Source organism: Phalangium opilio, unplaced genomic scaffold (genome assembly GCF_054372755.1).
Source record: "Phalangium opilio isolate 3A_F unplaced genomic scaffold, DU_Popi_V2 ptg000048l_1, whole genome shotgun sequence".
NCBI lineage: Eukaryota > Metazoa > Arthropoda > Arachnida > Opiliones > Phalangiidae > Phalangium > Phalangium opilio.
The window spans coordinates 745,742-771,136 of NW_028324170.1; the positions used below are offsets into that span (position 1 = coordinate 745,742).

The 25,395-nt window shown below is 36.5% G+C and overlaps 3 protein-coding genes and 1 non-coding gene across 5 annotated transcripts; 2 read left to right on the forward strand and 2 right to left on the reverse strand.

Moving 5' to 3' along the window:
• Positions 1-5,699: 5,699 nt before the first annotated feature.
• TRNAL-AAG (transfer RNA leucine (anticodon AAG)) lies at positions 5,700-5,781 on the forward strand. The gene has a single exon. It is a non-coding gene; the product is annotated as a tRNA-Leu (tRNA).
• A 104-nt stretch (positions 5,782-5,885) lies between these two features.
• Positions 5,886-8,159, reverse strand: LOC149673493 (glucose-6-phosphatase 2-like). Its single transcript, XM_089839053.1, has 6 exons — positions 7,928-8,159; positions 7,704-7,868; positions 7,543-7,646; positions 7,400-7,475; positions 7,211-7,329; positions 5,886-6,765 (listed from the first exon to the last, which is right to left on the reverse strand). The coding sequence occupies exons 1-6, from the start codon at positions 7,984-7,986 to the stop codon at positions 6,224-6,226; spliced, it is 1,065 nt and encodes a 354-aa protein (XP_089695179.1). The 5' UTR covers positions 7,987-8,159; the 3' UTR covers positions 5,886-6,223.
• Positions 8,160-8,900: 741 nt separating this feature from the next.
• Positions 8,901-22,401, forward strand: LOC149673494 (seizure 6-like protein 2). 2 transcript variants are annotated; one of them, XM_089839043.1, is made up of 5 exons: positions 8,901-9,021; positions 12,572-13,031; positions 14,198-14,600; positions 14,675-16,009; positions 21,185-22,401. In XM_089839043.1, the coding sequence occupies exons 3-5, from the start codon at positions 14,298-14,300 to the stop codon at positions 21,602-21,604; spliced, it is 2,058 nt and encodes a 685-aa protein (XP_089695169.1). In that variant the 5' UTR covers positions 8,901-9,021; positions 12,572-13,031; positions 14,198-14,297; the 3' UTR covers positions 21,605-22,401. The 2 variants fall into 2 exon arrangements, with proteins under 2 accessions (XP_089695169.1, XP_089695170.1); XM_089839044.1 differs by lacking the exons at positions 8,901-9,021; positions 12,572-13,031 and adding an exon at positions 13,933-14,072.
• LOC149673495 (very long chain fatty acid elongase 6-like) lies at positions 8,935-10,709 on the reverse strand. The gene is made up of 6 exons (XM_089840000.1): positions 10,660-10,709; positions 10,445-10,504; positions 10,313-10,344; positions 10,195-10,263; positions 9,685-10,148; positions 8,935-9,567 (listed from the first exon to the last, which is right to left on the reverse strand). Exons 1-6 carry the CDS (start codon positions 10,707-10,709, stop codon positions 9,172-9,174), a joined length of 1,071 nt encoding a protein of 356 aa, XP_089696126.1. The 3' UTR covers positions 8,935-9,171.
• Positions 22,402-25,395: the final 2,994 nt, after the last annotated feature.

The window sequence follows — 25,395 nt, forward strand, 5'->3', positions numbered from 1 at the left end:
GTTCGGCGAAAACTAAACTATACACTATAAATTAAACTAACACAATTGCGCTACACTACAACCTTAATTTTAGCTTTACTGAGCAAATTTAAGGTAAAATTCACCCTCAACGTCCATTTCCTGGCGAAAGATAATATATACTGATGTTATTTTTAGAATGGTCTTAGTATATTACAATCATTGGGTGTTTTACAGAATTCTTTCTCTTTCAAACGCTTCTGGCCAAAAGTTCATGTTAGAAATTTATAAGATGCGATAAGTATGCGAAGGAATAAGTTGTAAACTAAAACTTCTGTAGGTGTATTAATTGAACGTTAAGTACGTAATCATTTTAGCACTGGTAAAGGTAACTCGATCATCGAGGGATAATCACTAACACTTTCTGTTATTCTATTAAGGGTTATAATACTTGTGAGTAATCAGTTTAGCATTGTTAAAGCTAAAACCTCGTTTTTAGAATGGCCTTACGGGTAATCATTTTAGCAATGTTAAGGGTAGCGCATCGAGGGGCTACTCACTCAATCTTTCTCTTTGCGTCGCACTATTACAATTATAACATAAATAAATTTATTGAAATACTAGTCGTTACCCGCTCGCGTCACGCGTGTAATAAAAACTTCCATCAAAAGGATATAAAGAATGGGTACATTTTACTGATGACTAATATTTTTGAAGCACCGTAGGAGCGAAGGCACTCGGCGTTGCCCGTCAGCCCGTGGGAACATTTTTTCTTACTTTTCACGCGGACATTATTCTATGAAGAAGGGTTTTTAAGTTTTTAGCCGCCATTTAAAACGATGGCAACAAATCGAACCCAAATGACCATTCAGCCCATCTATAGGTTAAAGGAAACCAATGTACTAAATATTTTTGAAATCGGTTGAAACGCGCAGACTTTGTTGCATGGAGAAAAGTTTTTACATTTCTGGGCGCCATTTTTTAAGATGGCGGCGGATTGGAAAAATATTTCTTAGTACGCGCCTACTACTTACGAGTAACGTTCCTGCAAATTTTCAGCCTTCTGGGGCAGGCGGTTTTGGGCTGGGCGTTGATTATCAGTCAGTCAGGACTTTGATTTATATAGATATAGATATGGATTGCGGGTAATCATTTTAGCAGAGTTAAAAGTAGCCCATCGAGGGGCTATTCACATAAATTTTATGTACGCCTGTTAAGTACGGTACGATGTGGCTACTATTATGAGCCCAGCCCATGGACCATCTTGTTGTATTTTTAAAAGAGAGACAACTCTCTCCATGCTGACATTTTTCTGGACCATGAAATAAAGTTCTTATGGATTATTTACCCCCACGGCTTTTCATTTTTAACTTAATGAGTTTGTATCCGGTCGACGAAGGCATAGCTAACTGTTCCGGGGCCTAACAACTGTAAGCCCCACAAAACTGGTAGGCTTACCTAGAGTGAATACATGTACTTTTATAATCAAAATTTATTATTGACTCACCCACCCATCTCTCAAAAATATTACAAAGTAAAAACTTTCTTTAAATAAACAAAAAGGTGCTCGGGCCTTCCTCCTTCGTCGCTGGAGCCAAAGAGAGTATAGGGGAGGAGTGGAAAGAGGGGAAAATCTTGTTGCTCTTTTCTACTGAGGCATTTCCGTTTGAGACATTAAATAGTATCGTAGGTGGCGCGACTGAGCCGGAAACCCCCTCGTACCACTAGTATAATGTAGAGGCAACATTGTAATTTAGCCTTGTGGAGCGGGGGAGCTTCCACTCCTCCCCCATACTCTCTTTGCTGGAGCCAAAAGATATCTCTCGTCCCCTCGGTCCCTCCTTTTATAGACACAGGGTCTTGAATCGGGTCTAAGGGTTCCTACCCCCTTTGACTTTTGGTCAAGGGGTTAAGTCTCTGTCGGGATTCCGACGAGGACAGTTGCGCGGGGAGAGAGTTGTCTCTCTTTTAAAAATACAACAAGATGGCCCATGGGCTGGGCTCATAATAGTAGCCACATCGTACCGTACTTAACAGGCGTACATAAAATTTATGTGAATAGCCCCTCGATGGGCTACTTTTAACTCTGCTAAAATGATTACCCGCAATCCATATCTATATCTATATAAATCAAAGTCCTGACTGACTGATAATCAACGCCCAGCCCAAAACCGCTTGCCCCAGAAGGCTGAAAATTTGCAGGAACGTTACTCGTAAGTAGTAGGCGCGTACTAAGAAATATTTTTCCAATCCGCCGCCATCTTAAAAAATGGCGCCCAGAAATGTAAAAACTTTTCTCCATGCAACAAAGTCTGCGCGTTTCAACCGATTTCAAAAATATTTAGTACATTGGTTTCCTTTAACCTATAGATGGGCTGAATGGTCATTTGGGTTCGATTTGTTGCCATCGTTTTAAATGGCGGCTAAAAACTTAAAAACCCTTCTTCATAGAATAATGTCCGCGTGAAAAGTAAGAAAAAATGTTCCCACGGGCTGACGGGCAACGCCGAGTGCCTTCGCTCCTACGGTGCTTCAAAAATATTAGTCATCAGTAAAATGTACCCATTCTTTATATCCTTTTGATGGAAGTTTTTATTACACGCGTGACGCGAGCGGGTAACGACTAGTATTTCAATAAATTTATTTATGTTATAATTGTAATAGTGCGACGCAAAGAGAAAGATTGAGTGAGTAGCCCCTCGATGCGCTACCCTTAACATTGCTAAAATGATTACCCGTAAGGCCATTCTAAAAACGAGGTTTTAGCTTTAACAATGCTAAACTGATTACTCACAAGTATTATAACCCTTAATAGAATAACAGAAAGTGTTAGTGATTATCCCTCGATGATCGAGTTACCTTTACCAGTGCTAAAATGATTACGTACTTAACGTTCAATTAATACACCTACAGAAGTTTTAGTTTACAACTTATTCCTTCGCATACTTATCGCATCTTATAAATTTCTAACATGAACTTTTGGCCAGAAGCGTTTGAAAGAGAAAGAATTCTGTAAAACACCCAATGATTGTAATATACTAAGACCATTCTAAAAATAACATCAGTATATATTATCTTTCGCCAGGAAATGGACGTTGAGGGTGAATTTTACCTTAAATTTGCTCAGTAAAGCTAAAATTAAGGTTGTAGTGTAGCGCAATTGTGTTAGTTTAATTTATAGTGTATAGTTTAGTTTTCGCCGAACTACCTGAATTTTGGAATTTCGCGCCTTTTCATGAATTTAGATGATAGTGTAAATTTATTGAAGTGCTAAGTGTGAAATAGGCAATTTGAGATTAGACGAACTACTCGTGTAGTTATAATTTTAGTCTTTTACCCTAACTAAAAGTTATCCATGAATTTTACCCGAAAAAGGTTGTTTTCGGTTCATTCTTCTTTAATTACGCCAAATGAATATGAAATTAACACTTAAATGTGGTTCCGCAGTATTGTTTTAGCTTATAAAATGAGTTTCAATAAATACTTTTCCCTAATTATCTTTTGCCGAACATTCGCGCCTTCCATGTTATTCAATGATAATGAAAATTTATTTAAGTTTTAAATGAAAAAATTGGTTGGACGAACAACTCGTGTAATTATATTATGAATTCTTTAGTTTCAATAAAAGTTATTCGTGTTTTTTTCAGAAAATATGGTTGTTTTGCTTAAATATCTCATTAATTATACTTAATTAAGTTGAAATTAACGTTGGATTGTGGTTCGGCAGAGTAGATTTAGCTTATAAATTGAGATTGAATAAATTATTCACATTAATATCAATATTTAATTGAAAATTCAATCCTTGCCTAAAAAACCCTATTTTACCCCAAACTTTTGAATTTCGCGCTTCTTCAAAGACTCGGCATATTTTTTCATTTCACGCCCATAATATTTTGCCGAACAAACCCTATTTTACCCCAAACTTTGGAATTTCCTGAATATTAATTTATTATAAAGATAATATAAATTAATTTCAGTGTTAAATGGGAAAAAAGGGGATTTACCAGCTTATAGCTTAGTTTTAATCTTAATTATGTAGTTTAATTAAAAGTTATTTTAATTTTTGTCCCAAAAATGTACCTTTTTGGTCGAATTTTACGTTAATTAAACTTAATTAAGTGAAATTAACGTTGGATTGTGGTTCGGCAGAGTAGATTTAGCTTATAAATTGAGATTCAATAATTAATTCACATTAATATCAATGTTTAATTGAAAATTCAATCCTTGCCGAAAAAACCCTATTTTACCCCAAACTTTTGAATTTCGCGCTTCTTCAAAGACTCGGCATATTTTTTCATTTCACGCCCATAATATTTTGCCGAACAAACCCTATTTTACCCCAAACTTTGGAATTTCCTGAATATTAATTTATTATAAAGATAATATAAATTAATTTCAGTGTTAAATGGGGAAAAAGGGGATTTACCAGCTTATAGCTTAGTTTTAATCTTAATTATGTAGTTTAATTAAAAGTTATTTTAATTTTTGTCCCGAAAATGTACCTTTTTGGTCGAATTTTACGTTAATTAAACTTAATTAAATGAAATTAACGTTGGATTGTGGTTCGGCAGAGTAGATTTAGCTTATAAATTGAGATTCAATAAATAATTCACATTAATATCAATGTTTAATTGAAAATTCAATCCTTGCCGAAAAACCCTATTTTACCCCAAACTTTTGAATTTCCTGAATATTAATTTATTATAAAGATAATATAAATTAATTTCAGTGTTAAATCGGAAAAAAGGGGATTTACCAGCTTATAGCTTAGTTTTAATCTTAATTATGTAGTTTAATTAAAAGTTATTTTAATTTTTGTCCCAAAAATGTACCTTTTTGGTCGAATTTTACGTTAATTAAACTTAATTAAATGAAATTAACGTTGGATTGTGGTTCGGCAGAGTAGATTTAGCTTATAAATTGAGATTGAATAAATAATTCACATTAATATCAATGTTTAATTGAAAATTCAATCCTTGCCGAAAAAACCTTATTTTACCCCAAACTTTTGAATTTCGCGCTTTTTCAAAGACTCGGCATATTTTTTCATTTCACGCCCATAATATTTTGCCGAACAAACCCTATTTTACCCCAAACTTTGGAATTTCCTCAATATTAATTTATTATAAAGATAATATAAATTAATTTCAGTGTTAAATGGGAAAAAAGGGGATTTACCAGCTTATAGCTTAGTTTTAATCTTAATTATGTAGTTTAATTAAAAGTTATTTTAATTTTTGTCCCAAAAATGTACGTTTTTAGTCGAATTTTACGTTAATTAAACTTCTTTAAGTTGAAATTAATAGTCGTTGGGGCGAGAGAGGGTAGTTTAGTTAAGCTTATTTAGTTTCTGAAATGGATTTGAATGATTGCTTGATTTAATTGCGACTTTTAGTGTGGGGGCCGTATTTTTATATTTTACCCCACTCTTTTGTGCCGAAAAGTGCCGAAACGGTCACTAATTTACCCCGAAAAGCCGAAGGCGAAGCCAGAAGTCATTTAGGATGTTTTAGCAGACGACGCATGGGAGTTTTCTACTATTTTAGAATTCGGGGTAATTCGGCAAAATTTCGGCAAAAATAATTTCGGGGTAAAATAGTGTTCCCCTTGTGGATTGGATTACAGCCTTTACAGGGTATAAGCAGGCGAAATAGCAGACGAACTTTAATAAGACTCATAGGCTTCCGCTTCCATGATTGGCTGACGGGTATATGTATAGATTTAAGAGTTAACGATCTCATGGTAGCGTGGCCGAGCGGTCTAAGGCGCTGGTTTAAGGCACCAGTCTCTTCGGAGGCGTGGGTTCGAATCCCACCGCTGCCAGAAGTACTTTTTTGATATTTTCTAATTTAATTTTAAAATTAAGTAATTATGTACGAAATAAATTAATAAGTTAAAAGTATATAAATTAAATTAAATAAAATATATATTTTTTAATTCAACAGTTTATTTGTAACTATGTTTCAAAAATACATTGGTGAATATTTTAGTGGCAAATAGGCGGTCCAAAATTTGACCTATTAACATTTAATAGGGCCTAAATTTGACCTATTAACATTTAATCACATCAAAATAAATAAATTAGGCTTGTAGCCTTTTCATACAAGCAAATTTTGACTATAAAATACCTTTTTTTTTTAAAAAAAGTATCGGTGCTTTCAGAATAAATAATATACAGACTAATGGCACCCCATGTTATTTCACTATACAACTCAATGCAATCAAAGGTATGGGGTTGTCATTACTCTATTATTTATCATTTAGACTAGGTTTTCAACTTCTTTTTCTGTTTGGACACTTTTAAAACTTCTTTTTTCACTTGCGAGTCAGGGCTAAAGAAAATTACAATTTCGGGGCTGGCTCTAGCGATAAGCATCATTAAAAGAGAGTGCAATTGTACACTACTCCAGTACATTTCATAGGCATCCTTTGGATAAGATATTAAGGATACTATTTTAGAGAAAGCCAATCCAAGGATAGCGATGGCAATTTGACAATATCTCGGGTTAGATTTTAATTTAAACTTTTCTCGCCAGGTGGATCTGCAATGCGCCACGCCAAGGCCTAAGGTAACACCGCAGTAACGCATACAACAGAATAAGGGGGTTGTATCTAAATGGACATTGGCTGAAAGGGCGCACCATTTGATCGCCATGTCAATCGAACGATTGGGATCCATGTCTAGGTAAGCTAAAAGGTAGTATAGACCAAGTGTGGTTGAAAAAAGGGTTAGGGCTAACACTATCAGAGAATCAGCTTGAAATGCAATCCATTTAAGACCCATACAAGATCGGCCAAGTCCCAGACCTATATATATATATATAAGTGAAATAGTTCAATTCAGTTCAAATAGAAAAAATCATTCAGCCAGATAACAGGGTGGGAAATAAGGTTTTTTTTTAAAACTGGACATTGGGCCAGCGAAACCGGGCTGGAATAAATAAACTGGTCCATTACCATTGACCAGGGGCGTCGTCTGCTAATCTAAAGAAGTGGATGATTAGAATAGTTAAGATATTGTCTGGACTCTGGCTACCCTTGAATTTTATTAGTGGTCAAGTGGACCACTGACCCCCCCCCCCCCCTCCGATTTGATTTTTAAATTGGTCCAGGCAATTTGAAACTGGTCATTTGCCCTGTGCCACCGCCTTATTTCCCATGCTGCAGATAAACCTTTTTTTTTTTTTTGCTCCCCCCCACCCCCCCCCCCGATGAGAAATTCAGTTCAGTTCAATTGCAATTTTTTTTTTACCTATGAGAAATCCAAGAAGGCATTGGTGTGGAAAATGTGCTGCAATGAACATTCTAGAAATAGCAATTGCAAATAACAATGCAAAATAGCACAGCCACACTATAACGCTTGATAGGTAACTAAAGACATGGGTAAAATTATATTTAATTAGTACAACAATTAACATTTAAAGATATTTTACTTATTTACTTTAATTTTTTAACAAGAGTGGCAACTATTATGTACCAAAGAGTGGTTGATATCATCACATGACCAGATGGACTCCCTTTATAATAGATTTAATTAAAATAATATATATATATATTGTAATTAATTTCAATTAACTTAATTACCTGGGCCTGTTTCGCAAGTCATGGGAAATTGGGTTAAAGTTAAGTTATAAACTTGATCAGAGTGTTCATTGACCCACCAATAAGGTCTGTCCTCTTGTAAGATCCTTTTTTAATTAAGTTAGGCTTAGTTAATGTTAATATTAATTATTTTAACGACTTACCATTTAAGCATCATGTTTAAATATTCCGAAAGAACGACCGCGTAAATCATTCTTAAACCACATAAGTTGCTGAAAGCAAAAACAATGGGAAACACTACACTGTAACCAAACTTAGGGTCGAATATTTGAGATATTGCCGGGATTATATCATTGTACGACCATAATCTGAATGAAATACGCGTTAATTTTAATCATGATTAAGTTTAATTTGGATTAAAACGTACTTTTCTTGAAGATATTCAATCATATAAACACCAATGACAAATATGATTTGAAAATTCATGATTATTTGTCGTTTATCTTCGACTATTCACGTTGATTTTAAATAGAGTTATACTTAAATTAATTTAGTTCATTAGTTTTCCTAAATTGTGACCTAAATTTTTCGAAATTAGCGCCAAAAGCTGCAAAAGCGGTTTTTACCGGTTGAAGGTTACTGAATAATCATTGACTAGATGTTGAAGCAGACGATTCTGTAGAACATTTTAGATGGAGTAATTTTCTTGGAGTGTAAACAAAAGTTCCTTTAATATTGCATTAAATGCATATGTGTCTAATATAATATTGCTCCATGGTGGCAGATTGCTAGGAGCCACGACGCCCACGAGGAGTACTGTCTATCGAAACTTATCACTTTTTTTCACATATAAATTTACTTATGTAAAATAAAACCACTAAATATGTAATACTATCACATTAATTTTATAACGATAAATATTTATGGTCTTTGTTATTCATATATCTTTATTCTTACAAATTATTCAACGCACCAATGAGGTAGAGCCTCGTACTTCTTAAACGGCTGAGCACCATGCTGCCCGGATTCGGTTGGGGTTCATGGTTGGACCATGGATGAAGGATGCGCGTGAAAAACATTCGACGCTCAACAGGATGTGCAACTCCCTATACTAAAAAGTAGACAAGTCGATACTAGCGCCGCCTGGCTACCAGCGCTGGAAACCCTCGCGGGAAGAATTAGAAATTCTGGACACGAGAAAAAAACACGCGCTACTGTAGTTTTTTTTCCTTAGCGTCGTCTGCTAGAAGCAAAACAGTGGTTTTTTTTCTTATGTCCCGTATTTTTTATTTTTCCCGCGAGGGTTTCCAGCGCTGGTAGCCAGGCGGCGCTAGTATCGACTTGTCTACTTTTTAGTATAGGGAGTTGCACATCCTGTAGAGCGTCGAATGTTTTTCACGCGCATCCTTCATCCATGGTTGGACAAAGTGAAAGATCGATTGAGAACATTTAACAATAACGTTACAGTTATAAAGAAAATTCACGGTTTGTTGGAAGTAATGTACATGTATGATTTGCAACGTAAGTTATTATTCTTTTGACAATATGTTAAACGGAAAGCCTTGGTCAATTGAGCGCGCGCGGTATTTAAAATTTATATTGAAAGGCCAAGTGACTTTTAATGTATACCATTGCTATAAAACGATTAAAATCATAGTTATTTAGGCCTATTTAGTTTACCTTTAAACCCTTAACCTTCTTCGATGGTACTATATAACTTTTTAAGAAGAAATTAAGAAACAAGAAAAAGTAAAAGATATAAACCGCTTGGCCCACGATAACCGAGGCTTTAGCTATTCCCGCGCATTCTTGACCCGCTACGTACAAGTACGCGGCGTAAGTACTTATCCAGAAACCGATAAACATCTGAATTATCTGGGAAGTAGTGATAAATAGTGCTAATTTACGCGAAAGCTTATAGTTCAACGCTCGTAATGCGAAATAAGAGTACATGATAGAATGTACGCTGTAATTCATAACGAAAAACCAACGAGCGATGGCTGCTTGTTCGCTATAGACCAACCAGGTTGCGACAACGGTTATAGCGTGATGGGACCAGTGTAGAACCTGTAATGGTTAATTAGGGTTAGTTTCACTTTGATTATTGACGGAATTTAAGTATTAAACGCGACGCCATCTTTAAAAATGGCGGGACGAAAGTAAAATAAAGATTTAGTTACTCACTGTTAGTTTCTGTTTACGCAAAACAATGAATACGGTATCCAATAATTCAGGAACCTTTGACATTGAGAAAACGTATGCCCAAAATGCCGTAATCGGATGAGAATAATAAAACGAGGAGTCGCAGACCGTATTCCTTAATCCAAATTCCTTTAAGTAGTAAGCGAACTCTGGTAGTGTCCTCAATGCCCCCATGACGCTGAAAACGGCTAAAATCGTGTTCCAAATGACCAGATAGGTCCTGACGTTAAAAGGCTCTCTTTGCGTCATGTATTTCTTAAGCGCGAAGATGATGATGACGTAGGCCATCGATATGTATATGGACTTTGTCCAGTTATTTTCCATCCATTGGTGCACTTTAACGGGGTTGAAACTCTTTTCGAACGAAAATATGTAAGAATAGTGGTAACTTGAGGAATTTTTAAAGTTGATTTCGTTTCGGAATACGCCTATTGACTCCATTTTGTCTGTCGAAAATCTAGTAACAAAAGACGTTTATCAGAACCTTATTACCACTTGGTACCGGTACGCATGTACTCTTATCTAATGTTTCGCGATGTCCTAAAATTTTACCATATTCTTCTGACCGCACGGAGGACACAAAAATTAATTGGTTTCAAAGCTTAATTACTCGAGGTTTGGGGACAATTAAGTCTATCACACCTTGAAATTTTAAAGATTAGCATTTTAATTGTCATCGTACTGACGTTTCAAAGTTGGTCCATATCTGACCGTGGTCAATTTTTTTAAAATACCTTATTACTCGAGCTCTGGTTGATGTAGCCCCAAATACTCGTTACCATTGGACAGAGGACAATTAGGGCTATTACAAAATCAGATCATTTTAACTTAGCATTAAAATTACCAGAGCTCTGACGTAATAAAGTTTGTTCATTCGCATACCGTTTCGTTGGGCAAAGAACCACTTCTATATCAAACCCTCAAAGCATATATCTTTAACCAAAATCCTTAACTTACTTTCTTACGGTGATGTTACTCGATCGTAAGAAAACTTCCAAAGAAGTCATTATTACTTTTTAACTTATACCATAGTATGTCATTAAATTAAATTTCTCTAGACTTTCCTTAACCGATTTTTAAATCAAGGTGAAATAATAGAGAAAAATATTCGCGATTTTAACCAGAAACAAAAAAACAGGGAAAAGTTATATGTACTTACCAAACTTTTTCTCTTGGCTCTCTCAACTTTAATTATTACTTAACGATTCGCGTAAAAACACGGTACTGAAATAATTGACGGCTTTTCAAGAAAAAATTCGGAAATAAAGTGTTTCCTTACGAGAATTGTTGAAATATTAGAATTTTTGAAATCAAGATTAGTGAACCATGGAAAATTTATTCAACAAAAAATTTAGAGTTCTTTAAAGTCTCAGTGACACTTGTTAAAGTAACCCTTTCGGGGAATTTCCTTTAGGATGTGACAGTCCGAATTCTTTTCTGTATATAGTAGCCCTAATTGTCCTCCATCCTCTGATACTTAATACTAGGGCTAAAATTAATTAGGGCTTGGAGATATTTACACTTTTAAAATGTCTTAATTTCACTTCTTCCCAACATTCCATCTAGAGTAGCCCAAATCGTCCTCTCTCTACTATGCTAATACTGAGGGTTTTTTGCGTTCCTGGCACTTTAAAAATCGCCGTGTAATTTTGAAACTGATGAAAATTCAGCAAACTTACTTTGATAAGCTGCATTTGGTAGTGTTTTATCATGCGCAACCTAATAACGCTTCAGATCTACTATCGCGAATATATAATATCGTCTGGTATAGGGTACGATAGGATGTACTTTGCGACATTACCTTTACATTCAATCTGAGATACGAATAATAATTTTACAAGCGCGTTAACGTGATAAAGTAATTAAAAGTATAGGTACACGTGTCCTTTAACAACAATATTTATATTTTAAAAACCCTTAGTTTTCAACGCCTGTCAGTGTTTACTATCATTGGTCAGAGGACAATTAGGGTTATCATGCCCTGAAGGGATTTTCTGCTAGATATTGTTTGGTTTGAGTTTTGACATTTTAAAAAGCTAGTAAGGGTTGTTATTTTGAAGATGTAAATTATTGACCATCTTCGGACCGTCTTAACCGTAGTCCACGAAAATTCCTGCTGGGCATGATAGCCCTAATTGTCCTCTACTTCATACTTGGCCCCACATAAATCAGGGCTCGATTAAATAAGGTTTGAGACACATAGTTCAACCCCAACTCTACTAAATCCAAAAATTTCAGGGAAAACTTTCTCGAGAATAGACTAGTGTCGTTAGAGATGGGTATGGACTGTGTATCCATCCCTCTAGGCGCGCTCAAATGTACACGCCTAGTAGGGGAATCACACTGAGCTCAGAGATAGAAGGGTATGACGTCTGCACACGTAGTACTGACACTACTCTATATAATAGTCCTAATTGTCCTCTATCCGTCGATGCATAAGGCTCTAGTGAATACTTTTGAAACGATCTTTGAAACCCAATCTTTGGGAGATAATTACTATATAGCCCAACACGACATCCAAGTGAATCACTTCGGGATATGGTAGCCCTAATTGTCCACTATACAACGGTACCTTATACTTGACCCTAGATCAATCGGAGCTCGATTGAATAATATTTGAAACCTTTTCATCTTCAATACCCAACTTTGGGAGGTCACAACTCTAACCCAAAAAAACATCCAGTAAAATCCTTTCAGGGTACAATAGACCTAATTGTCCTCTACCCAAAGATAGTTTATACTTAGGCCTAGATCAATCTGGGCTCGAGTAATAAATGGTGAAAGTTAATTTTAAAATAATTCAAACGCGAATATAAAAAATAAAGAATTATAATAATCTTCAAATCTTTATTCATCTATTTCAATACAGGATGGGGAAACGGTTTCCCCCCTCGCGCTAACAGGGGCGCCATCAAGGATTATTTGCAAGTACTATTTCACAGCGGTTGCCCCCTCAGCTTAACCCTCATTCCTGGTACGATGGCGAATAATAATGAAAAACCTCCAGCCAATAGAGGACAAAGTCGAAAGAGAGAGAACGAGAACCAGCAGAGAATCAAGAGACGGGAAATCCAGAATGCTCCTTCGAGCTTGAAGTTGAAACAGATCGAATCTGGAAGCGCTCCCTCGCGGTTGTCGTGCTCGGTCAACAAGCTTTGAAAAAAGCATTCAACCTTATAGAAGACAGCGAGCATCCTTTGATTAGAAGCGGTCATGATTTCGAGTTAAGAACATCTTGGACGAGACACGCGTGTCATTGATGTCCATCATGTATCGCGTGACAATGTCCTCCATCCTGAAGTCTACGCTAGTTCCGTGGTGATTATTCGGTGAGTTTACTTTCACTATCAGGTTGTTTTTAAAGGGAACGATCGATTAAAGGGGACGTCCGACGCCATGTGACGTCAATAGCAGCCGGTTTTGTACAATAAGGTGGTCGGGAGGGGGTTGTTACGACGTCTTTAGTCTGGTGGCCAGAATATACCACCTCCTCCTCCGTCTGTCAGTGTTTGTCTGTCTACAACCACTTTCTATAGAAAATCGTAAGACTTAGTGTAGACTGTAGGGGTATTGTACGTTAGTTTACTCAGTTGCGAATAGCTACTGAAAATTACAAGTATCCAACCCCACGTTTGCGTTTCATTTCAAATTGGGCAGAACGACCCCCATTGTTTATTTATTTATTTATATGTATTTATTTAACCACGTGATTGCGTAGTAGTACGTCTTGGTGTGTAATTGAAGTTGGTATGACCCAACATGGAAATGTCAGGGAGGCCAAACCCTTTAATTCGGAATTACCGGACTGGTGTATTTATTATCATAGAAAATATAGCGAGAGGAATAAAAAATTACCCTCTTATTGGTTTACGTTGTGCTGCCTCCATTTACGTTAATTTTACCAATATTAATATGTCTTAGATAAAACCAGAACTAAGAAAATAATATTTAATAAAATGATTTATGATTATGAATAACTTCAAGTAGAAGCAGAATTATACCGAAAGCAGAGATAATTGAACTTCTACTCCTTTTTGCTATATTCTCTCTGCACCTTTTTCGCTGGGTAGTTTTTAAAGTTTTGATTAATATTTTAAGGCCTATAAGAAAAATACGTTACCAATCTAAAATTCCTTATGTAAATGTTCTTTTAAATCTAATCTATTTTCTCAACGAGATAAAGCTTAGCTTATTCATTCATTTTCAAGGAGTTGAGATCTTAAGAACGATATTAGAATTTCTTGAGAGATAAAACACTGAAAGTTTTTTTCCTTGAACTTATGCGTTTGTTTTAAACTGAGTTTAACTGTTGGTGGAGGCAGACGGGTTATTCGGTTAATTGAAGTACGGTTACTTTTGATCTGCCACAGGTCAGTGGTGAAAATTTGAAATTTAAGATGATATCAGATGTTACGGGTTCTTGATTAAGTTGATGTGGCTGGCTAGTTTTGTATTAAGTATACCAAACGTTTGGAAAACTTAATTTGTTTTACAGCCTAAGACAACTTTCGATGTAGTTGACAAATCAACTAGTGTACCCTTAGTCAGTCTTCCTTCCTGATTTGGTTTCCTCGAAAAGACCCAAAGAAAATAAAATGATCTCTCCATCTTGGTTCTCGAGTGTCATGATGCCCATGGTGACCTTGTTGGTCTTGGTAACCGTGAAAGGCATTTCCGCCTCCGAAGGTAACGGAGATTCCTGCAGAGACACGCGTCACGGTGTCGACTTTGGCATGGTTCGCGTCCCGGACTTCCAAGATAGTGTTCCTCCTAATGTCACTTGCACTTGGTCCTTCACCGCTCCTCCTGGAAAGAAGTTGTTGGTTAAAGTTGATTCCGTTCATTTCCCTCCACAAGATCTCAGAGATACAACGTTGAAATTGGTCCTAGATGATGAGGTATCATTTCAATGTTAATCTTTGACAACGTTTAAGCCATTAAAACTAATTATTAGCGACTTATTTAATCACAGGTTATTGACATCCCTCGTAATTGCGTCCGATGCCTTAAACAAATGGTCAGTGGTCATTCCGTTGAAATCACGTATTCTTCCAACCTAATTTGGGGGTTACCTAATACGGACTCGGACCAAAGTGACCTAAACGAACGCGAAAGTGAAAACACCCTTTTATATTCGGACGCCGGTACATTTCAAATCCGTTATAAAGCTTTTGACCCTTTGACGTGCGATAAACCGCGTGACCCAATCAACGGACAATCGTTCTACAGTAGCAGAAAATTGGGACAGGTCACCAAGTACGTGTGCAAGCCACCGTACGACTTATTTGGGAAAACGTCTTCCACTTGCCAGATTTCGGAACAAAACCCCGTCCCCGAGTGGAGTAATGGTCCACCGAAATGCGGTATTTCTAACTGTTCACACGTCCCTGTTAGGCGTCATGTCCTTAGTGGTCATCCCGGTGCCATTGCCAGCCCGGGTTACCCGAACTTTAAAATAAGTTCAATGAAATTTAACTGCGAATGGGTCATTACTGCCGATCCTGGTTATCAAATTTCAAGTTTTTTTAGCTTTATGGAACTGGGGTCCTCGGCATCTTTAAGTCTTTATGACGGAGAAGAAAGGGTTCTCCTTAACTCAGCCGAAGTCCTTAGGAACTTAACAACAAGGTCTAATATACTGACTGTCCGATTCTTAACTAATAACTCGGACTCGGTTGACGCTTTAGGGTTTTATATGAGTTACAACGCGGTGCCCGGAAGTTGCCCTGATCCGGATGCACCTGAAAATGGTGACGTCATAGGGTACAGCTTTTTGGTTGGTTCGACCATCGCGTTTCGTTGCCAAGAAGGCTTTATTTTACAAGGCGTTAATCAAGCCAAGTGCGGATTTGACGGAAAATGGTCGGAAGAGACGCCATTTTGTTTGAATTTAAATGATACCGACGCCATATTGGAAGATAAAAATAGTACAATATTTCAACAAGAAGATGATGATGAAACAAATACCACTGTGGTTGCGACTACAGCCGCCATTACGGAGGATAGTACGATTTTACCCGCGATTTCGTCTACACTGCCCATTTTAGATGATAGTACTGATTTAACAGCCGCCATGACAGTTACTGATTTACCACCGATGGTTAAATTAACTAAACCATCGTCTGCTAAAAAAACTAAATTCGTTTCGTCCACGAAAGTGCCCCTGAAGTCAACCGTTAAGCCTAAACGGAAACCAGAAGTGACTGAAACAACTTTAAGCAGTGACATCTCAACTACTACAACAACAACAACTTCAAATGACACAACACTCGTTGTTAAAGTTCCTAGGATCGAAAATGGATTATTGGTGAGTTGTTTTCATTCATTCATTGTTAGGAGGCCCGTATTAAATTAAAACCAAGGCTTAAGTGGCGTGGTTACACAGCGTCACGATTTGCTTGGAAAGCCATTTAATAGACAGGCGTCGGGAAACCCTTATTGGAGCCCCGCATTTTTATTAAATAAACCGAGATAGACCATTAGTAACGTAATATGAATAAGTATGATACGTAATGCCCATTGCTGAACGTAACGCTGAATTTCTCCCGAAATTAAGGTTTGATGCCAATATTATAGACTAGCTAAGGTACCCAGCTTTACCACGGTGTTTCGAGGGACTGGCAGGGTTCATGCAAACCTGGAAAACAAGGAAATTCCAGAGAAACAAATTTTTGATTAAAAAATCAGGGAAAACTCAGAGAAACCAATCGTTTATTGAAAAATCAGGAAAAACTCAGGGAAACAAATCGTTCATAAAAAATTATGGGAAATTTCAGGGAAACAAATTGTTGACTAAAAAACCCAATCCTGCAGTTACTAGGTGACCTTGCACCTGGAATACACTAGGAAAAAAAACTACAAATGTCAGGGAAATCGGTTTTCCAAAAGTTTTATGAACCATGACTAAACCAAACCACTTTTAAAGAATTCTTACTTCCCTGGCATCAACCATGCTCCTATTCTATAGCAAGTTTTGATTGGCAAAAAAATATTTAACAATTAGGGTTGACGGAAACGCTGTTTTATACTGAAACACGCATTTGAGGGTCATACGTCTTGTTGATATGTTATTTATGCCTAGGACTCGACCCTATAAAGTCAGACAATTCCCATTGGGGATAACTGTTATTTTTGAGGTCGGAATTCCCGCATGTATTGCTATGGTATTGCAGAGAAAATAGTTTTCTGGAAAATTCAACCTGATAAGCATTTCAAAAGCTATAATATTCCACGAAAATTACATTCAATAATTATTATTTATAGGCCTAATCTTAAAGAATTGTATTAGCATTAGCGTATAGAATCTTATCTAGAAGGACGTGGATCCGGTGATGTCAGTTGACTTATTACGAGCTATAGTTGTAAATTATTATTGTTGGTTTCAAAATAGTCGGAAATGTGTTTTTCTTCCGGTTTCTAACGATAAAAAAGTCGAATTGAAATGAGTCATAATTGAGAAATTCCACGTTCGTTATTTCTCTGTCACTGCCCCAGGGTCACAAACCGTTTGAATTTTAATTAATATTAGTTATTAGTTATATTAATGTTTCAGCCAGGGCGTTTCCCGCGTAAAACCTAAAATAATATTGAATTTCTCGTGTATATAGATCATTAACAGGATTACCACTTGGCATTGAAAGAACCAGGGTATTCCTGAAAAAGTCAGAGAATTTCCAAATTAAGACTAGAGTCCCAGGGAGCCCAGCCGTCTTATAATTCCTATAGAATCCTTTATTTTTGAGCCTGTCCTATATTATCCTAGAAAGGTCCTATAATATCCTATATTTTTTACTTAGTCGACGTTTTTGTGTAGTTTAGCATGAAATTTATCAAAATTTAGCTCTTTTATCGAGATCACATTTGACTATACACCGAAATTGCGCCGTTTTCTCAAGGTTTTTATATATTATATTTTAAATAAGTTTCTTTTATCAAAATAAAAACCAATTTGTTATTATTACTTTTTTTTGAGATTTTTCTACATAGTTTAAGCCAAAATAGTATTCTATATGAGCATTTTTAGTTTGTGTATTTTCCTATAAAACACAAATTTTTTATCCTATAAAATCCTATAATTACGGAAAAAATTCCTTATTTTTCCCTATTAGGAATTAAGATTTTTGACTGGGCATCCTGCTAGACCTGTTTATATTCTAAACAAATGGCTTTTGATCTAAAAGAAATTTGGGAAAATGAAATTAAGAAAATCTTCAGGGAAAACCTTGAAAAAAAGATCTGAAACTTGTTTGCCTTTAATAAATCAGACATGATTATAGATTTTAACGAAGATGGATTTTAAATTAATGTCACTAACCATCACTTCACGCTAACCAGATGTCCACTGTAGTATCTCTAATATCAATACCCAGCTATACGTAGGAGTGTCAAAAAATTAAAAATTATAGCTTCCTGTTGTAACTATATAACCCCTTTTGAGTATTAAGTTAAGTATCTGGGTTATAACTCGTTAAGAACTTCAAACTTCGAACTTCTTCTCCTCGAGTTACCATCGTCATTAATGAAAAAGGGGAAACCGATCCTTCCAAGCACCGGATATGAATGTGAACTCGCGTGTCAACCTCTTCTTTATCTGTCGGCATTCGTGAAAGGGATTTTAGAATTTTCAATAAATCAATGAATTAGCAAGACGATAAGATCCCTAATATGGCCTCGTATCAGTTCAGAGGGTGGCTTGATAACCTCACTGTAACTTTTTATTAAAGGAATCGTCAGTTTAGCGAACCCAACAACTCTGTTCTATGGTCCTTTGTTGGAAATTATGTCTAAGCATGGCTCTCTTAACGACCTATGGGATCAGAAAACTGTATGTGATTTCTTACAGTACAAAAATATGCAGGACGTCTCTGTTCTGAAAGAATTGTTAGAAATTAAGGGGGGGGTTGTTCTGTTCTTTGGTTCATTTTGAGTCGGAATTGTTCTATGACATATTGCCGTAAGGGCACCATCCATAAGGTCATAGGATATGTTCCATAAGTTTGTCACTGGTTACAAACTGGAGCTCGTAGATTGTAGGTCATAGATTCGAGGTAAAGCGACTCCTGGTGAGGCGCTGTCAAAGGCTTAATAATGCAGACTAGATAGGAAGATGGACTGTAAAATTAACAGTGTAGTTAATTCTCGCGTCGTTCTCGAACTAGCTCCAGATGTAAGTCTCGAACTAGCTCGAGATGTAAGTCTCTAGCATTTACTTGAAAACGGTGAACCGGACGGCAAAATGTCATTGAATAGTTCTGACTCAAAACTGTCCATAGAAGAAGATCTGTATTTCTTTTTGTGGTATATCAAGGTCACTCGAAATGAATTCATTTCAAAGTAATTTCCACGAGCTCGCTGCAGATGCTTGAGTCTCCAATAATAATTTCTTCTTAAACTAGTCCTCTTTATAATTATAAGGTCCATGCCGCGGTTAGAGCCAGTAAAATTTCCCGAATCAGGGGTGGTCCTATGATACGTTTCCGGCGCGAGGCTCGTAACCAAAATATTGTTAAAACAGAAAATACACAAGTTTTAGTACCCAAAGCGACAGTGTGGTTTTTTTGGGGGTGGTTTATGTTTCAACACCAACAAAGAGTCGCTTTGTTTTTAGGTTTATCTTTCGTACGTACTTCGTAACCCCTCTGAGATTAACAGGTTGCCCACGAGTAAACCCTCTTACTTTCTTAAACCCCTAGCGAAATTAGCCAACACAACGAATTAATGTTATCTTTCATTATAAATTATCTACTTCGTGTATTGCAACCGTGACTTTCGCGGGGTAATTTTTTTATTTTAATTTAGTTGGTAGGAATTTGATATCCTGTAATTCGAATTAATTAACTTGCGCAACTTAAATTATTCGTTCTTGTATCGTCAACCGTGAAATTTTTCTTTCGACTCAGTTGGATAGATTAACTACACCTGTCAAATTTTAACTCAGGGACTCTAGAGCAAATTCGGTCCATGATTTTGGAGTTTCACGCGAATTCGATGTCTGATTTTTTTAGAGTTTTGCGTGAATGCATTGCCTGATTTCATGTCAAAATTCACCTGAATGCATTGCATGATTTCATTTAGAGTTCCACGTGAATTCGATGCCTGATTTCATGTAGAGTTCCACGTGAATTCGATGCCTGATTTCATGTAGAAATTCACCTGAAGTCATTGCATGATTTCATGTATAGTTCCACGTGAATTCGATGCCTGATTTCATGTAGAAATTCACCTGAAGTCATTGCATGATTTCATGTGGAGTTTCACGTGAATTCGATGTCTGATTTCATGTAGAAATTCACCTGAAGTCATTGCATGATTTAATGTAGAGTTTCACGTGAATTCGATGTCTGATTTCATGTAGAAATTCACCTGAAGTCTTTGCATGATTTCATGTAGAGTTTCACGTGAATTCGATGTCTGATTTCATGTAGAAATTCACCTGAAGTCATTGCATGATTTCATGTAGAGTTCCGCGTGAATTCGATGCCTGATTTCATGTAGAAATTCACATAAATTAATTGCATGATTTCATGTAGAGTTTCACGTGAACTCTATGCCTGATTTCATGTAGAAATTCACCTGAATTCATGTCACAATTTAGTGTACAATCTTTCGTGAAATCAGGGCACAACTTAGTGTACAATTTCACGTGAATTTACTCAATTTTGACATAGAACTAATTAAGTGATAACAAACAAACTATCGTAGATTTCAAGGCCAACAACAAAAAATTCCCGTTTCTTACTAACAAAGATCTTCGGAATTCTGTTTTTCTCTAGCATTAATTAAGCAGGCCCCTTTCTTTCGAAGGTCTCGAATTACTACTCGTGTAAAAAGATAAAGAAATGGCATCTTAATGACGGCCCGCCCTTGAATGATACGCTAGAAGCTAGAGGGGTGCCATTACGTCAATAGCACGAAAAGAACTTTCCTTTTAAATCGACTAACTAGATCAAAGCTCGGGATAAGCCAAAAAGTAGATTCGGGTTTCAAATATTTTGATTGACCGGTCGGAGTTTGCATAAGGCGCGAAGGTAGCAGGCTGTTATCAATACAGCGAGATAAGATAAGCCTAGTTAGGACTAGTCTATAGTGTAAATTGCGGTTGAACTGAATGGGATTGAAATGTAGGGTTTCAGGGACGTTGTAAGGGTCAATCAGGCGATCTCGTGTTACTTAATCTTGTATTCGTATAATGCGCGACATTTTGAATGGTTTGCTACACCAACCAGACTAATGTAGCCCTAGTAATTTTGCATTTGAAAGGCATACTTTTCTTACGGAATTGGTACAAACAGATGAAAATAAAAATAATGTTCAGAAAGTGAAGTAGGCATGCACTGCCTTCAATTTTAATGTACTCACAGTACGACGTACTCTCTCGAAGTTCCCTAGTACACCATGTTGGTTAGAGACAACGTGAATCGATCGCTCTCTGTACTTATATCTATGAAGCCTTTTCATTAACCAAGTACTTATACATTTACAGGACAAAACAAAACACGTAAACAAAGCTATCCCTGAGGACAAAACATACTCCAAGGCATCTGAAGATTACTTAACCGACCAATTAGAACCCGACAATGACTCTGACCCCCAGGATGTTCATCGTGCACCACCAATACCTTCTCTGGAGGACAAAGAAGTAGTTGACGATGACCGTCGAGTAGAATTGACTCCAAATAGCGAAGACGTTTCGTTATTGACTACTTATATCGCGGTGGGTTGTGGTATCGGCTTACTTATTATACTAACATGCGTCATCGTCACCCTTATCGTCTACCGGAAACGGTTCCCCGTTCGTATGCGATTCGGACGCAAGTTTTCGACGTTTGAGAACCCAATGTACCAAGCCAATAAGGAGCAAGACGCTCAACATCCGAGAGAACTTAAAAGGCTGACCGTTTGAATTATGTTGTCTTTGCCATACAGATAGTCAATCGGGACAGACTTTCACGTTCTCAGCTACGGATATCGTTACGTACGTGTTTCGCGTCATTGTGACATAATGATCAAACCAACCGAAGGTTTTTTGTTTGGGAACCATACCAGCGAAACGTTGCTAGGTCTAATTTGTATACTACTAGACTTAGCAACGCTTTTGATATTTCCCATAATTCCTCTGAACATACGTGGAAATTTCTTAAATACTTCCATAAGCACGCTGACGTCATCGTCTTTGGACCAAAAGAGCAAGACGTTGCTAGACCTAAACTTCAACGTTTTCTAAGGGTATTTACTACCCATAATTCCTTTAAATTTCTTAAACGTGACGTCAGCGTTGTTAAATTCTCGGACCACACGAACAAGACGTTTGCTAAGCCTAATTACGGATTTAACTTAGCAACGTTTTTGAATTAAAACTTCGTCTAAATTTCTTAAATATGTGACGTATGTGCGCGATATATTTGTAATTATTGTTGTACTAACTTCCAAAAAAAAACTTCCCCCAAAACCAAAAAAAAAAAAAAAAAAAATCGCTTAATGTCTTGAGCCTATCGCGTCTCTTCCATGGTCGATCAATTAATTAAAAGATATATTCTCTTAATTAACATGTATACGAAAGGCCACATGACCTTATGTCCATTGTGTATTTACAAAAAACAAATTAACAAATATTTTTTCAGTCACGTACTCGAGTGACTTATGTTTATTGTGTATTTACTTTCAAACTAACAACAAACAAACGAATATTTTTTGAAAGCATTTTGACTAAATTAATTTTATCTTTTTCGTAGACGAATGCGCATGCGTGATAAACAAAACCGCCTCGGAAATTAATTACAAAGGTAATTGGTTAATTTGGAATTAATTTTAAAACGCTAAGCCTTCATAAGTTTTCGTAAAAATCGAACCATGAAGCCAACACTGAAAACTAGAATATTATCCCCCTCTTTCAAAACATCTAGATTCCAACGAATATTGACCTCTTGACCTCTTGCACGTGACGTCAACCATCAAAAGACGATTGAGTGAAACTCAAGGCCAAGAATACCAGCTCAATGTAAGTGAGAAATTTTATACAATACTTTTTACGTGGAAATAAATTCAGGGTTTCACACCTGGTGCAATTACATCGAGACCAGGTGGAATTATTTCTTAAATACTTGGCCCTCAGGCGTTAAGATGGTTGGATATCTTAGTCACTGTTTTCAGTTTGAAATTACTTTAATTATGCAGTAGCCAGCTGTTATTAAGTTTTACTACGTTAATTTTGCCATAAGTTAAAAACTATTCCCTATAAGTTACTAACAAATAATATAATACTAGATAAACAAATTTATTGTTTAAATACAACAAATGAATACATATAGTTACGGTTCAAATTGGTAAGTTTCCGGGTAAAATTTCTGACCAGGAATCAAATTAAGTTAGGGATTTTGGGAACGGGTCTCAGGGAATTTGAAATTTGTCGTAAGGGTCAGGGATGTTCATATTAATTCGGTAAATGTCCTATAGTATGAACCATATATTATTTGTAAGTTCATTGTACTAGCGATCAAAACCTTGACTTTTCTACAAATGAAATGACTTTAGACAGTCAGGGAAAATTTGCAAAAATTAGGGAATTTGTTAAACCGTTTTCTATCTTATTTTGACCATGTTAAACTTTGACGAAATTGTTTGCCATAATCAGTTGACATTATTGGGTGATTAGGCTCTGACGTAACCAATTTTTCGACCATTAAGAGGTTGTAGTGGTCTGACATTTCCCGCAATTGGTTTGTCGCAGTGGTCAAGCAGTGTCCTGAATCGCTTTAACTGGACATTAATAACAAAATTAATGAAGAATCGTGTAAATAACCCTTAAGAATAATTATACGGCATTACTTGTTGGTTATTTATGGAAATAGCGTAGGTTCCCACGACCCACGTGACCGCTTGATTGCACATGGGTGTTGTTAAAGAACCCTTATAGGTCCAGTAACTAAAACCCGTTTTGTATGTTGGAAAGAAAGATGATAGGTTGATTGACGTACGGACTTCGATCTTAGATGGACGTTGAAGACGTGATAGATTATCCGTAATCAAAAATAGTCTATAATCTTCTCGAATGTTTTTCTCCAACTTTGTAATGATTCGTTGTATCAAAGATAAATAAAAGACGCGATTAGTTACAAGGTGATAATGCAACTCCAAAGGAACAACACAACTCCAAGGGAACAACTTTCTATATTATAGCCGAGTGTATCGTGTGTTACAGGATTTCATGGTTTGAACTAAGACATTTTATAATAGTCGTCTCCCCTCTACATTTCCTTCCCCCCCCCACGCCCCCACGAATCGAGTTCATTAGTTTCATTCTCCACCGCTAGGGAATGTTACGGCAAAAACTGAGCAAGACCGCTGACTAAGATTTTAGAAATATTTCAGTCTATTCGAGGTAGTTAGATTAGAAATCTATGGGAGCTCAGCCTAGAGTTATGGCGAAAAGATGGAGCTAGTACCTTTGAGTGTGTTGTGTTATTATTTCGTATCTATTACCTGGCAAATTATAGCTATGACCAATATGCCATCGGGGTTGTTTCTCGCTTGTGACATTGTGGAATACTTGGTATTTCTATGCACAAAATGAATCTGAAATACAGAGGGTTTACTTTACTGAAACGCAATTAGGACAAAAAAAATTAATTAACGTTAGGCCTACCTCCATGGCTGAGCGAATGGAATTTATGGCATGTTCACTGCCCTCGTAACCACGTTTTTTTCCAAAATGAAAATGAAATTGTTCCAGTTCATACGAATCCCTGTTCGCTGGTCCTCCGCTTATAATGATTTTTTCGTTGATTGGTTTTACTTCAACTAATGGATAATTACAATTAATTTGTTAATGATTAATATTAGAATTAATTGGAAACGCAACCATTTTTTAACTAAGATATCTTGTCTAAAATAGTTGTTTATTTATTTAATCAAGAAGCGATATCTAGTTTACTAGGGAGAAGGTATAAATTCGCCACATTTCTAGCTTTATCTCCAGTCCAAACGTAGGTCCGGAGTTAATCCCCACCTCTAAATTACAACCAGCATCTCATTGGTACTTGAAAACTCACGTCAGTGCGACGCGAATGACGAAAATTACGTATTTTCAGACTGAGGAGAGGCAAAATAGCCCGGCCTCCTTTTACGCCCCCCCCCCTTGTATTTTGAAAGGGGAACTGGGACTATGGCGCGCGAATACTTAGGCATCTTACACCTTCTCCCTAGAAAACTAGATATAGCTTCTTGATTTAATTACTTACTAGTATGTCCGTTATTTTCAATGGTGACTCTCGTAATCCTTTTACTGTAATCCTTCAACTTTAGTTGATAATTATACCTGATTTCCTGTACATTACTTTTATCTATGTTAATTGGGGATTGTCTGGTACCACCACAACCAGGGAAGATTCTAGGCCATGATTGGCTATCTATTAACCCAATTAAATTCAATTAATATCCTTCGTAATTAATTATTGATGAAGATTTGGTATATACCCTCGTAGGAAAAATTGCTTGGACTACAATATCGCGAATATGGTCTTCTTGAACCTGCTATATGCGAATATTCTAGTTACCATTTTTTTATAATTAATTACAGATATCGCTTACTGTTAAGTCTTTGCCCAATTATGGTGATAACTGATAATGCAAGGAGGATTGACATTATTTGTACGTGTAGTAGCATTTTAAGTCTAGAAACAAAGGGTGAAGTTCAAT